The 14,917-nt window shown below is 45.2% G+C and overlaps 1 protein-coding gene across 4 annotated transcripts; it reads left to right on the top strand.

Annotated features, from left to right (window-relative positions):
* The first annotated feature begins 262 nt into the window (after positions 1 to 262).
* KLF6 (Kruppel-like factor 6) lies at positions 263 to 6,955 on the top strand. 4 transcript variants are annotated; one of them, XM_011967909.1, is made up of 3 exons: positions 263 to 1,736; positions 3,280 to 3,403; positions 3,917 to 6,952. In XM_011967909.1, exons 1-3 carry the CDS (start codon positions 1,211 to 1,213, stop codon positions 3,966 to 3,968), a joined length of 702 nt encoding a protein of 233 aa, XP_011823299.1. In that variant the 5' UTR covers positions 263 to 1,210; the 3' UTR covers positions 3,969 to 6,952. The 4 variants fall into 4 exon arrangements, with proteins under 4 accessions (XP_011823299.1, XP_011823298.1, XP_011823300.1 ...); XM_011967908.1 differs by having other exon boundaries at positions 263 to 1,862; positions 3,917 to 6,573; XM_011967910.1 differs by lacking the exon at positions 3,280 to 3,403 and having other exon boundaries at positions 263 to 1,862; positions 3,917 to 6,955.
* Positions 6,956 to 14,917: the final 7,962 nt, after the last annotated feature.

The raw sequence follows: 14,917 nt of genomic DNA, 5'->3' as shown, positions 1-14,917 counted from the left end.
GCTAAGTCAGCCTGAGCCCCCGGGGTGGGCTGTGCTCAGGATAGTCCCTGCCCGGAAAAATGATGTGCTCACCAGAGCAGAGTGGTGTAGAAACTGAAATTTGTAGAATTGCCAGTAGTATAGACAACCTTATATGGACATGCAGGCAACTGATCCTCGTGAAAATCAGGGCAGACATAATTTAATCCTAAAATGTTTCCTACCATTTTTCTTTTCCAGTGGCTAGAAAGTTTGAAATGGTGGGGAGAGGGGATGCTGATCTCGGCAGTTGTAGCTTCTTGAAAGGTTGGTTGCGGGGCTGGGGAAGGGGCGCTGTCCATGCCACACTGCATGTCCATTTGAACTGGGTCCTTATTGGGCTGCTGATCAGAATTTCAAAAGGAAGTCTCCTTTGGCATTGCGTGAAAGAAATCAGAGTGATGACTCATGCAGTTGTACTCTTGGCCAGTAGATAAAGTTCTTGTTCATTGTGGGACTCCCAGCAGGGCCGTGGAGTAATTTCCCCTTGCATCCTTCACAATAGCAGATGGCCATGCTGGAATTATTTCTGCACTCCTGTTGTTGAAGTTCCTTGTTTTTCTCTGACCACTGTAGAAGTAATTAAAGTTCTGTGTCATGCAAGGGCCTGCACTTGGGAACGGCATTCTGTGAAAACATAGGCGGTCTGGGCTGCACAGGAAATGGGTGGTTTTTCTGCAGCTCCATTCGATGCCCCTGAATACAGACAGCTGCTGTCTCCTCTCCCCCGAGTGTGGCCCTGTGTTGTCAGACGTGTCCCCAAGGGGGTCCCTCAGAACACGCTGTGTGCCGTGCAGTTTTTTTGTCCTGTTGTGTGGGTATCTGTGGGGTGTGAAGGGTGAATGGCTGGGGCTTTCCTTAAAACACATGGTTCTTGACAATGTCACATAATCTGGTTGAACCTGTTGGGGGGGTATGTGTGTGGGGCCGGTTCTCTTCCTGTGGTTTCATGAGAAACATCAACACTGGTAACTACAACAAAAAAAAACCGGCTTAGTAATCATCACTCATTGTGGCCGTTGACCCAACATTGGGAAAGCCAGGAGAGGTTTCGCCCTCTGACTTTTCCTCTGAATTCTTACCATTCTAGAAACAGATTTCCTCTAACCTCCGTAAGGACATGGATGCTTAATTATGAAAGGTTTTGCCCCTGTAGTGATCGGGCAGCAATGTATCTGTCTTTCATTCTTGCATGTTTTTGGAAATTGCTTTTGCTTTTACTTTTGGTCGCCATAGCAATCACGTGCCTTCTCTGGTTCATTTTGCACAGACCTGCCTGGAGCTGGAACGTTACCTCCAGAGTGAGCCCTGCTATGTTTCAGCCTCAGAAATCAAATTTGACAGCCAGGAAGATCTGTGGACCAAAATCATTCTGGCTCGGGAGAAAAAGGAGGAATCGGAACTGAAGATATCTTCCAGTCCTCCAGAGGACACTCTCATCAGCCCGAGCTTTTGTTACAACTTAGAGACCAACAGCCTGAACTCAGATGTCAGCAGCGAATCCTCTGACAGCTCCGAGGAACTTTCTCCCACGGCCAAGTTTACCTCCGACCCCATTGGCGAAGTTTTGGTCAGCTCGGGAAAATTGAGCTCCTCTGTCACCTCCACGCCTCCATCTTCTCCGGAACTGAGCAGGGAACCTTCTCAACTGTGGGGTTGTGTGCCTGGGGAGCTGCCCTCGCCAGGGAAGGTGCGCAGCGGGACTTCGGGGAAGCCAGGTGACAAGGGAAGTGGCGATGCTTCCCCTGACGGCAGGAGGAGGGTGCACCGGTGCCACTTCAACGGCTGCAGGAAAGTTTACACCAAAAGCTCCCACTTGAAAGCACATCAGCGGACGCACACAGGTCAGTGCCCACGCGGGCCCCGGAGGGCGGCCGCTGGTGGGCGCCACTGCACTGCACCAGCCCTGGAGGGAGCCAGGGCTGGCTCCACGGGATGTGGTCAGAGCAGACAAATCCTCACTTCCTCAGATGTTTTCCACCAAAGCATTGGGTCTTTGTGGAGCTCAGAGTAGAATCCTAAAGACTGGACTTTTGAGTTGGATAAATGCGTAACAGTTTTCAGATTAAACAAACGAGAGACTAGATCCTTTTCTCCATGGACACCCAAACCTCCACCCCCCCCGTAGCAGTGCCCGGGTTCCGAGGCCGCTGCCCCTTCACCGGTGCACACGCGCGAGGCTACCTCGAGTTGCCCTTGGGTTTCCTAAATGAAACTCGGGTCAGGACAGAGGGTTGCTGGGCAGCATGGAGTATGTGGGTTTGATGCTGATGACCCGAGGCCCAGGTGGGACCGGCCTGCTCTGTTAGCAGCAGCACTGATCAGCGGGTGTTTCCCGAGAACCTCTCTGTGTCTCATGCAGCCTTTGTTTCTGATACCGCTTGAAACAATTTCTTAATGAAATGCCGTACCTTAGGTGAAAGTACTATTTGAAAATACCTTGACATATTTCTAGGATAATTGGTGAGGAATCAGAAAATTTAGAGCAGGGAAAGGTCTTAATGATCACGTGATGCAGACTTTTCTCTTATCAGTAGGAGAGCAAATTGCTGAGAGTCAGTCCCAGACAGGCTTGGTGACAGCTGAGATTGAGATCCAAGTGGCCTGAAATCCAGGCCCAGGCCTGTCTCAGCATACCCTAGGATTGGCTTGGCAACTTTGTTTTCTCAGGTAGCCCTTGTAGTAAATTCATATTTATGATTTGACCAAGGAATGAAGTGAACCCGGTTGTTGGATTGCCATTTAGAGAGTGATTCCAGGGCGTTGCGCTGGGGCTTTCCAGAAGCTCCTCACTGCAGCTTTGTAGAAAGGTGACTGTCCTGAGGAAACTGCAGAGACTCATTCCATAGGGAAGTGAGTACGAAACAGAAGTGTGTTTGGGAGAAACAGTTACCATAGGGAACGCAATAGCTCTGCCTTTGCGGGGGCCGTGGGTCCGGCAGGCTGACACCTTGTCCCGCAAGCATTTTGCTGGTCTGAGTCGTGGTCATTCTTCCACGTTAACTTTGATTACAGCACCACGGGCCTTGCCGAAGCCGTGTCCCTTGGACAGCAGTGGGAGGCCTGAGACTGGGTCAGGAGAGAGCTCCTGTTGTCTCTCCGAGGCTGCCAGTTGTAGTCCTTCCTTGAAGTGTGTTACCGATACCAGAAGCCACTGGGTCCCTGACCTCGCATCCCGTCACTGCGTGTGGGGTTGAATTTCCCCCTTCTGTCTGTGGGTCAGTGAAGTCACGGGCCGCTTGTCCTGTGCTCTCTCCGCAGGAGAAAAGCCTTACAGATGCTCGTGGGAAGGGTGTGAGTGGCGTTTTGCAAGAAGTGATGAGTTAACCAGGCACTTCCGAAAGCACACCGGGGCCAAGCCTTTTAAATGCTCCCACTGTGACAGGTACGTGCCTGAGGACGGCGCTGGGCAGGGAGCGTGGGGCCTTGGGAATGTGATGACCAGGGTTATGTAGGCGTGCAGGGCACGTGGGAAGGAAGGCACACGGTTTCCCATGTGTGAACGTTTCTTTTCAAGCCTGGGACTTTTTAGAAAGTTTCTGGTGTGCTCGTTGGCCGTGGTTAGGAAGAGCGGTTCCAGGTACACCTGACACTGGAGTCCGTTTATTGATAGTGTTTGGAAATTGGCCTTTCAACAGTTTTCGTATTTGAAGAATTAGAAATGAAGTCCGTTCAGATTCTGCAGAGAACCTCCAGCCACTGACGGGAGACATTCTTAATTCACATTCCTATCAGTTGGTGCCTCCTGTCCCTGAAGACACTGATGAGGCTTGGGAGGAGAATCACATCTTTCCCTGCAGGGGGTTCGGCTGGGCAGGGCAGGGAGGTGAGGGCGCTGGTCCGGAACACTGGCGAGGGTTGGGAACCTAACTTCTGTGCTTCTGATTTGCCCTTGCAGGTGTTTTTCCAGGTCTGACCACCTGGCCCTGCACATGAAGAGGCACCTCTGAGGGAGCAGAGAGGTGGATCCTGTAGGCTAAAAGGCTTCCAGGCTGAGAGCCGGCCGTGGAAGGAGGGATGCGTGTTCCAGCCAAAGCATGCCGTTCTGCACCCTACCCAGTTGCCTCCAGGGCCTCTCCTTGGAAGGTCTTTTGAGGGCTAAAACAGTCCTGTAAGAAGCGGCATAGCACCCGTGGTGCATGGTATGTGGGTGATCCTGGACTCGCCACTGGTACCCGACCTTCCAAGTGGCGCCTAAGCCTTTGCCGTGAGCATGCACACTGAGAATGTTAATGGTTGGGTTGATTGTATGTTGAGGATCTATTACTGACTGTATGATGAGGCCAACTTTTTTTCCTTGTGGTTAGCAAGACTGCAAGAGATGGAAAAAAAGTAGTTTGAATGTTTTGTGTGTAAGGAGTATACCATGAGATGAGATGACCACCAATCATTTCCGGGGGTGGGGGGAGGGGGTGTCTGCACCTTAGAAAAAAACAAAAATCAAAAAAACAAAAAAACAAAAACAAAAAAAGGAAAATCTTGGAGGGTGGGCGTGGGAACTCAGGACCCCAGAGTGGCGAGTGGTGTGGGGAGGGAGAGCCTCTCTCCCTGTTTTCTGCGTGAGAGGAGCTCTTAGTGTCTGGTGCAGCTATTAAATGTGCAATGTGTCAAGTAGCTTGTTCTACACGCTACAACATAGCTCATTTGTAACCCATTGTATAAGCTGTGTATTTACAAATATAACACAACCATTTAACTTTTCCTTAGAATACAAAAAGTCATGCATGGTCTGGGGAACTATATGCTTTTCCATTTTTAAGTCAGGACTGCAATACTGATTCCAGTTAATGAGCAGCTAAGATCCAGTCTGTCTAATACAGTGACCCCTAGCCATCCGGGCCTGGCAATCTACAATTTTTTTCCCCTCCGAGTTTGTAACACTCCCCTTCCAGAAAGGCATTGTGCAACACAGGATTATTTTTAAATGCTTCTGAATTTGAAGTAACTTTTTGGAGAATTGTGTGATGCCCTTTGAAGAAATTGGACACGTATTAAGTGTCACAAAGCTGGGGCCGGGAATTGGTCTAATGTTTCATTAGACTAAGAACCTAAAATTTTTCTCAGTTGGGTGGATAAAACCACTAACGCTTAGAAACTGTTTTCTCATGCAGCTATGTTTCTCTTATTTATGCCTTGAGGACTAATTTCTGGTTTTCTAGCTGTTAATGCACTGTTGACCTTCATAATGGTGCCTTACGCAAGCGATCCCTTATGTGGGGGTCTCATACAGGGGTGTGGGCGATGCATGCTTAATTAAGGCTCTTTTTTCACCTGGCAGTGTACTGTATCAACATATAACACAGAAAAAAAAAAAATCTCTTTAAGGTCCTCCTTCACAAAAACATAGAGTGAAACTCCCTTTACATGTCAGTATTTGTTCAATACTTTAGACAACTTGACTGTCAGTGTTCAAATGGAAAACATGAAAATGGAAAAATCTGACCAATTCTGCCACCTTGAGACTTTCATATAGACCTTGCACAACAATTGTATAGATCACACACCGGCTGTGTTTAATATGTAACATTTTCACACATATTAAAGATACAGAAGTATAAAAAAATAAACCCAATGTTAATGTATTTGCTTAAAAGGCACAAGTTTCACATATCTGTCTAGCTATCTGTTGGTAATACAGAAAGTATACTACTTTTTTTAAAAGTGGGCAGAATTCTTGTGTATGTATATTTGTGTGTATAGTATGTGTATGTGTGTATATATATATATTATATATATAGATAATATATAAATATTTTTTTTAAGGAGAAACTAGAATGTTTAGCTAGAAAATTCCACAGCCTGTGAAGAAGTATTTGAAAATGGCCATAAAGGAGGTAAAAATGAAAACTAGAACCTAACTTTTATAGAGGCTTTATCTTTAATTTAACGATGTACGGAGGTCTTTCTTGCTTGAATCTGTTCCGGGCTGTCCGCTCTGTCCATCAAATGGGCAGGTCTGGAATGGGGCACCTTTGGCCGTTCAGAAGGGGCCTGAACAGAATGCTGGAACCCAGGCTGGACTCGGACACACTAAGGTTTTGATTTTGAATTTCAGCCTTATTAGATGATCTAACCTAAGAGTGAGCTAACCACAGGGATTCTTTTGTAGAACACTTTTTATGCAGATGAAGCTATTTTTTCCAGCATGTAGATTCTTCCAGTTTTTCCGAGGAGTAATTTCCCCGAATTGGCATACCACAGCGTGGACAGCTGATATTTCACCCAGCTGCAGGCTTGTGGGTGTGGCTCTTTGCTTTATATATATATACACACATGTGAGTCTGGCTGGGCTGGTATTTTGTTTGATCTTCCTGGAAATGAGCAATGACTAACGCTCACATAACTGGTTTTTTTTGTTTTTTGTTTTTTTAAATCGGAGCTGATGAATACATTTACCTAAGGAACTCATTTCATTTTGCTTAGAGGGGAAGTGCAGTTTTCTTTCAGCAGTTCGGAATTCAAGCACTTGATTTGCTGGGTTTGGAAAACTCCTTTTTTGGCCTTCTGTGTGCTTAGCCATAACAATTCCATTAAGCAAGAAGGTAAACAAAAGACGAAAAAAAAAACTTGCACTGGCTTGTCTCACTTACGAAACACGTCGGAGCCGTTTGCCTGGGTGGGGCTGGGTACCGTACCTGTCAATGCCTGTGATTTTCATAATTAGCACGTACATAAAGAAGTACATTCTGTTCAGGTGATAACTGAGCCTCAATCAAGCAGAAACTTTTTGCTTGAAATTAAAAAAAAAAAATTTCTATTAGTGAAATTTCTTTTTTTTTTTTTTTTTGGAAGCACCCTGTTATCTAAAGAATCTTTGTAAGATTTTTGTAAAATTTTGTTTTACAAGATTTTATTTGAAATTGTTTTTTGCAAGATTGTTATATTTCTGTATGAATGTATTTTTTATTGGAATAACATAAAAGAATTCTTATCAGCATCTTGAGTCTGGTTGTTTTTTGGGGGAAGGGGGTTGTTGGAACAGATTCCTGCTGCATTGATCACCCTGGGTTCCTCCTCAAATCTCCATCGTGCAACCCTGAGAACCACTCACCTACCTCAGCCACTTCCTCTCACTTTCCAAAGCCTGTCCTGGGAGCTGGAGAGGATGTCGGGCGAGCCTGACGTTGCCCTCCCTGAATGTATCGAAGACTGTTCTCCAAGGACTGACAAAAACAGCCCCCAGGCTGCGGGCACAGGAGAGAAACAGGCCGGGTTTTATCTTCCATTGCTCAAGCCAGGGAATGCATTGCAGAGGCATCTGCACGACGACAAACTTGAGTGGTTCCCTGCCACTTCTGTGCCCCCACAGCCTGCTCCAGTTCTGCAGCTCGAGCTGGGCCCGCCTTCCCCAGCCAGACCTGCCGCGCACATGGCTGAGGCATATCTGGGAGGGGTGGAGGAGACAGGGACTCCAGGCCAGAGGGCTGTTCTCACGACCTCAGCCCACTGGCAGTGAAGGAAGGCAGAAAGTAAAAGATGGTGTCATTGCCAAATGAGTTCATCTCTTTTTTTTTTTTTTTTTTTTAGGCCAATGAGATAGATTAAATGTAGAGTTTGTTTGAAAATAGGCAGCCTTTAGTTATGTAGAGCAATGTTTAGCAAGTAGCCTCAGCTTTGCTTTACTGTGTGGACCAGGACAATTCGATCCTTGTAGGAGTGCATTTTCAGATTACACCAAGCCGGGCAGTAGCAATGGGGTAAATCAATGTGTTTCCGTGGGAACCAGCTTCTTAGTGTGACAACGAGGATACTCTGGGTGGCTGAAGTGCTCACTCTTCTTCATAGCTCTTCATTTTGCTAAACGCGGGGAGCTTACAGTGGTTGCTTTAAATTTTATAATTAGAGAGGGGATGTGAAGATGTGTGCCCAGATTAGGAATTTTAATTAATTCTCTTTCTATAACTGTGGTAAAAATGTCAGCAGTTTGGAGGGAGCTGTGGTAGGGCAGGACGTGGGGAGCAGACGACCGTATTGCCAGGATTCATGGGTGTGTTCTACCCCGAAGCACATGTCAACATGACTCACCGTTGGAGTGCCCCGACGGTACAGTCTAAATAAAGTCCTGATAGTCATTCCCGGCTACTATTAAGACTTGACCACTTTGTCATGGAAGGACTATGCGGGACAGCTAGGTTATGTTCAAATAAGGCTGTTAGGAGCGCTGCCACGCAAGGAGTCGGCTGCAACCCTAGGGTATTTATAGAAGTATAAAAAATTTCAGTCTGCTTAACAAATTTTTTGAAACCTAGCTAAAAGAAAGGAAATGTTCTAGCTTGAACGAGCTGTGTGCTTTGGACAATTTGCTGAGCTACACCGACCCTCAGTTTGCTTATTGCTAAAATAGTTAGGGCTAGGTCACATGTATCCAGCATTCTCTACAGCACTACAATTCTGTGGTCTCTAAGTACAGGGTGCACTTCAAATTACACGTTCGCCATCTTCAGAGTGCTGGCCTCAGCTCGAGAAAGCTTTCTCTTGTGCTACATGAAAGAACTGTTGAGGAAAACTGTGCTCACATGGCAAATAGGACTTTCTCAAATTGCCCTTTGCCCCTCTAATTACAGTTAAGTTATTCAGACATTCGTTGCGTTACAGCATACCATTTTTTAAATTAAAATCACCATTTTTGAAAAGTGCTATTGTAGCCATAAATGAACCCAAAGTCTCCTGTTTCCCCACTTTACCAGCTCCGTTCCCTATCCAAGCTGACCTGAGTGCTCAAAGGACAGCAGAGGCAGTCGGAGGAGAGCGCCTTCCTTTTCCGCTGTCATTGCTATGGAGAAAAAACACAGCTTTCACACCCAACTCCCCTCTTTTCTGTTACTATTATGCCACCAGGAGCTACTTTTAAACAACCATCCTTGCCAAACGGAATTACTTTCCTAGCAAAATTTCATGATGATGCAGATAATGATATCTGCGTCCTACTTCTTGTGCTGTAGATTGCGGATCCCCAACCGCCAGGCCAAGGATCGATACTGTTCCAAATCATTGGTGGCATTAGCTTCTTAAAGGAGCATGAACCCTACTGTGAACTGTGCGTGTGAGGCATCTAGGTTGCATGCTCCTTCTGGGAATTTGACGGCCTAATGCCTGATGATCTAAGGTGGAACAGTTTTATCCCCAAACTGTCTCCCACCCCCATCTATCCCTACCCTTCTCCACCCCCACATCCCACCATCCCTGGTCGGAGGAAAAACTGTCTTCCATGAAACCAATTCCTTGTGCCAAAAGGGCTGGGGACTGCTGCAGTAGATGTTATACCCATTTCACAGATGAGGAAAACTGAGGCCCTAAGAGACAACACAACTTTCCTGAGGTCACAGCTAGGAAGCAGCAGGCTCAGCATACTGGTGCAGGTCTCTTAGATGCCAAAGACCGTGCTTATTGTCACCATCCCACACTGCGGTGTCGCCCAACCCTTGCTGTTCGATCTGCAGGAGCCACCATAATATGACATTACATGCATGAAATGCAGATAGGGCTTTCTCACAATTCAGAAGCACTCCAGCTATAAATTGTGCTGTAATCCTGAGAAAACAAAAGTATCCATTTTGAATTGCTTTCAAAATATGAGACAGATGGCACGTATTTATTTTTAATGTTTAAGAAGATAGAGAAAGCAATTGGAGATGTGACATCCTGCATTAATTGGCATGAATCACCTAATGCACACAGTTAAGATACAGAGAGACGAAAATGAGGCCCATGCATCACGCAAATGAGGCAACACAACAAAGTGTGTTTAACTAGATTTATTTTATAACAAGGTCTTTCTGTTTCTAAGTAATTTTAACGAGAATTCTCTAAACGTCTGTGGATGAAAAGAGACAAAGAGGAGAGCAAATATGGGTTCCACATGTCCTGAGAGAAGCCACGCTGGGCAGCACGGTCACCACAGAATCTTAAAAGACAGATTTCACCAGAATGCCCATTGTCCTACAAGTCCCTTTCAGCTCCAGTTGCTAAGTTGCATTTACTTTCCTTTACATGATCTGTACAAAAAACTGTAAGTGTGTGTGTATTTGTATTTAAATATATGTGTACATGTATACATAAAATGTACATACACACGTGTATTTGTGTATGCATGTACATTTTATATATACATATACAAAAAATATATATATACCTCAATCATCACATGATCTCTAGAATTATTTTTTAAACTAATTACTTTCCTTTGCATGATCTGTACAAAAAACTGTAAGTGTGTGTGCGTATTTGTATTTAAATATATGTGTATGTGTAGATATAAAAGGTACATACATACACACATGTGTATTTGTGTGTATGCATGTGCATTTTATATATACATATACAAAAATGTATATATATGTACACCTCAATCATCACATAATCTCTAGAATTATTTTTTAAACTAAGAGCCCCTGATTCAGATCCGCTATGAACAAACAATGAGCTTCTTTCAAAGCTCCAGGGCTTGGCTAACGGGTAACGGAACACAGGGTTGCACGCCATTTTTCCAAGATTTGCCCTTTGTTGACGACAAGCACATTTATGGGTGACTTGCATGTATCAGCCAAGTGCAGCTCTGTTCCCCTTGATTTCTTAAGTTTCGCTTTACCACATGTCATTTGGTTGTGCAAGATCTGCTTCCAGATGTGCGAGATAGTTAATGACATGCGCTGACATCAGTTAACTCACTCTAGAGCCAGGCAGCGTGACCCAGGTGGCATTTTTCTGTTGCTGAGGAGACAAGAAAGCGGGGTGGTTGGGGCTGCAGTGGAATGCAGCCTTCCAAATCCTCTTTCAGATGGGAATTGGGGAATCCTTCACTGCCACCCCCGCCCTCCCAGTGCAACGTACTATCCTCCCCAAACAGGTGATTTATTCACAAGTTCAGAAGCTAGAGCAAGTGGGCTCACCATGACACATATGTGTGTTTGCTGGGTTTTATTTATTTTGTTTTAAATCTAACTCCTCACGGTAAATTGCCTTTGAGCAACATTCAAATATATAAATAATTGCGTTGATGTAAATTAAAGAGAACTTAAGGGTTAGCTACTGATTTAAAACAGTCAGCTTAGGATCTAAACTTCAAAGCCATGCATTCAAAGGTCATCGTGCCCTGTCATACGGCAGAGACAGGAGACAGGAGCTGCCCCAGGATGCGTAGGGCAAGAGACCACTAGAAAGTCCCCCATTTCTGAGGCGGCTCCCAACAAGTGCCCCTAGAGCTGAGGGGAGGTACAGTAAGATCAACGGATGCTGAACAGAGCCTCCGCTGCATAGAACAGTAATGTCCACAGATGGTACCAAAGAATGTGGCACAGACCTTCCGGCCTTCTTCGCTGTGTAAGCAGCTCCTTCTCAAGGCTCAAGGATGGCAAGGGGAGGGAGCTGTGGGAACAGGGCCAGTCCCATTCTCCACCCTATGAGAAAGGTTTATGCGGTTTAAGAGGGGAAGGCATGCCTGCAGCTCCTAGGTCACCGTTAATCAATTGTACCCGCTGAGCTCCCTGCACTTAGGGAATCAGAAACCCTGCCTTTTAAGGAGGCGTAGGCTTAGCAACTGGATCATAAAATAATCCATACAACAAAGCCCCAAGACAGGAGTGTACCTGTGTCACAAACCTGCTCATGTGCCCCGGAACCGAAAATAAAACTTCTGAAACCAAGACAAGGCATAAACAAACAAAACAAATCAAAAACTTTAAAGATGACATTCAAATAACTTGGGTTTATCCATTTAAAATATTACAATATTTGCAACTCTGTAATTTGAAAAAAAAAAAAAGGGGGGGAACGTATCTTCATGACCAGCCTAGGGTAACACCTGGAAGAGAGGCTCCTGGATAAGAAAGTGGGGAAGCTCTTACCCAGGTACCCCACGGCCATTTCTTTAGGCTTGTGAGTTTCCTTAAAAACTTTCAGCAGTACTGCAATCTAGGAGTTACTGTTTTTAAGGAATTGCTAAGAACGACATTTGCAAAGAGTTGACATTTACCTTGTTGTGTTCTGAGCAAGCAATGAGGAGTCTTCCTTCATGGAACCTACAAGTAAAGATTGCAACCATTTCTGGCTTTGGGATTGTTACTCAGAACCTTAGAGCTGTGTTTTTCTTACCTCTAAAATGGGGGTAATGGGAACCCGTTCAGGATTAATGCAGGATGAGAGGTAAGGTATGCAGAGGACCGAGTCCATGGCCCCAGATGTGATAAATAAGCCGCAGCGGATCACAGTTATTACGGAGTGGTGGATATTCACTTTTTAAGAAAATAATTTTTGTTTTCCCATTGAATTCAGATGAAAATGGATTTTGTTTTTAATTTGCAATACGAAAGATTCATTTGCATTTAGGTTTCACAACATAATTTTCCAGTAAATTCAGGGAAGGACAAGCAAAGAACACGATGCTGGGTTTGTATGATTTATAAGGTAGTTTCCTTTTGCAATGCTTGCTGCGCTTCTGAAATCTTGAAGGAAGGAAGTTCTGCAAGTCTTTGAGTAAAACTCTCTGTCAAAAGCCGAGTCATACTGACCAATGGCGGAATTGAATTGACCAACAGATTCAGTGAGTTGAATTCCCTGTGATTTTGACAAAAGACAAGGAACCCAGATGTCCCAAGAGTTAGTGCAGTTTTCATGAGTGGCTGTAAATCCAGAGATTCACTGCAGTTTTCATGAGTGGCCGTAAATCCAGAGACTGGTCTAATTCTTCTGAATCGGGGCATTCTGCTTAAGTCACTGCCAAATAGATGTCTCACCATGATCCTCTGTAATAATTGCATTATTTGTTACATTTTTTGCAACTAAATGAATTATGTGGGTAGAGCACCGCTTACATCACAAAGTATCAGTCTGTGTGCTAGAAGCCAATTTGATTTGGCAAAGGTTTGTCCAATGACAATTATTACGCTTACATTCAGATACGCTGGTTGGCTCATTTTATTTTTTCCTGTTTTCATTAATTGAATTTTGTTTATTTGTTGGTTTATTATTTTCATCACCTTTTTCCCTGTGTACATAACTCCCACAAACATGCCTTCTACGCCATCATTATCCTTAGTGGAAATGAAATCCCAAGTATTTGTGGAGGGATTTATGTTGTAGTTATTGTTGCTTTCAGTTGCTATTCTTCACTTGTGTGTAAAATAGTCTCACTGGCTGTTTTCTGGCTTTTTGTTTTTTGGTTTTTTTGGACTAATAAGTGCTTCCTCGGGGCCTGATGCAGGCGGCCCGTCTGAGTAACAAGAATGCTTGCTATGAACCTGGGAATAGCTCTCGCCTGAGATGACCCAGGGTTGCACAGGGCAGTCATCATTTTTCTCCTTGTGCAGGGGTGAACCCGAGACACAGCCAATTAACCCACACAACCCTGCAAGAAAGAGTTGGAGTTATAACCAACTCACCTTTTCAACTGCCATAATATACGCTGTTTAGCCATTTTATCAATTTCTCAAATTATGTGCTACAGAAGTCACAGGTACACCTTGATAAAATATGTGGCCGAACCACATCTATGTCGTACTGTCTTCCAGTGGAGCCCATACTCACTCTCTCACCTCTGAGCAACGGAACACTGTGCCAGCCAGCGATGGACGATTCTGGAGCCAAGTACGCATTTCCTTCATTCACCCGTGCAGGAAGTATTGGTTGTCTCCAGGTGTCAGGCACCATGCTGGGAGCCCCTCTGTCTCTTCTTGCATGTTGGCTACCTGTGGAGCGTGAGCCCAAGTGTGAGACGCCTTTCAGCTTTTGTGTATTGTTGACAATGCATGACGAAGGACCTGGTCGTTTTGAAGCAAAGGCTGTGTGTGTGTGGCCTCAGCCCAACATCACAGTCTTCATACAGAACTGGGCTCAGTACCTGCTTTCTCACAGTGGTGACCATGATGGTCAGTGTGCCCCTTCCATGTCCGTCTGTGGTTCCTTCGCCGCTGCCTTCACGGCCCCTTCTGACTGGTGTGGGATCAGTTGAGTAAGAAGTCACCAGGGCCATTCATTCTGGCCCCAGATCACAACTTCCCTGCTCAGGAATGACACCTGCGAGAGAAAGAGGCAGCGCAATGTCCACACTTCTGGGCAAGGGTTGAAGTTTCTCCCACAGAATATTCAGGGTAGAGCTGAACAAGGTACAAAGGGCACTTGTTTTCGTTTCTGCTGCGTGGCCGTTGAGCAGTAGTGAGTGTCCGGCACAATCTCACTGAAGCATAATGACATTCCAGAAATGGACGGAATGTCCTGGGAGAGCTGGTGGCCACCGCTGCTCTGAGCATCTTCACCCTTCTCCCTTCCTACCTGGAGGATGAGTCCTTTGGACAAGGAATTGTGCATACGGTTGTCCCCCTTATCCCAGGGGAACATGTTTCAAGACCCCCGGTGGATGCCTGAAAGCATGGACAGCACGAAATCCTATATATATACTATGTTTTCTTCCTATACATAATACCTGTGATGCGGTCTCTCTCTTTCTCTCTCTCTCTCTCTCTCAATTTCTTCTTGTACTCACCTATTTTGAGACCTCACCTATTTTGGGACATCAGTTGACCACAGGCAACTGGAACTGCTGAAGGCAAACCCACAGATAAGGGAGGATTACTGGATAAAATTTAATGCCTCTTGACTCCTCAGCCCCTAGAAATGCTCGAAGAATGAATGAATGAATGAACAATGAGCCTGATGTTGTCACTACTTTGCTCTCTTCTCCAACAGCATGGAGACATAAATTCTAAGCTGGATCTCTAAGTAAAACCCAGCAACTCATTTGATCCAAAATATTAGACCTCCTCTGGTTCCTGTTTTGCCTAGAAGGGTTTACATAAGACCAATCACACATTTTCCATTTCATTCTCTTCCTTCTCCCCTTTCTCGGTAGATGGAAAGGCTGCGGGAAAGACGACGTGGTTAGACATCAGAAGAAAACGACCAGGGA

The sequence above is a fragment of the Mandrillus leucophaeus genome, unplaced genomic scaffold (assembly GCF_000951045.1).
Source record: "Mandrillus leucophaeus isolate KB7577 unplaced genomic scaffold, Mleu.le_1.0 Scaffold82, whole genome shotgun sequence".
Classification (NCBI taxonomy): domain Eukaryota; kingdom Metazoa; phylum Chordata; class Mammalia; order Primates; family Cercopithecidae; genus Mandrillus; species Mandrillus leucophaeus.
The sequence above is the reverse complement of the archived record's forward strand: the minus strand, read 5'-3'. Positions and strand labels throughout refer to the sequence as shown.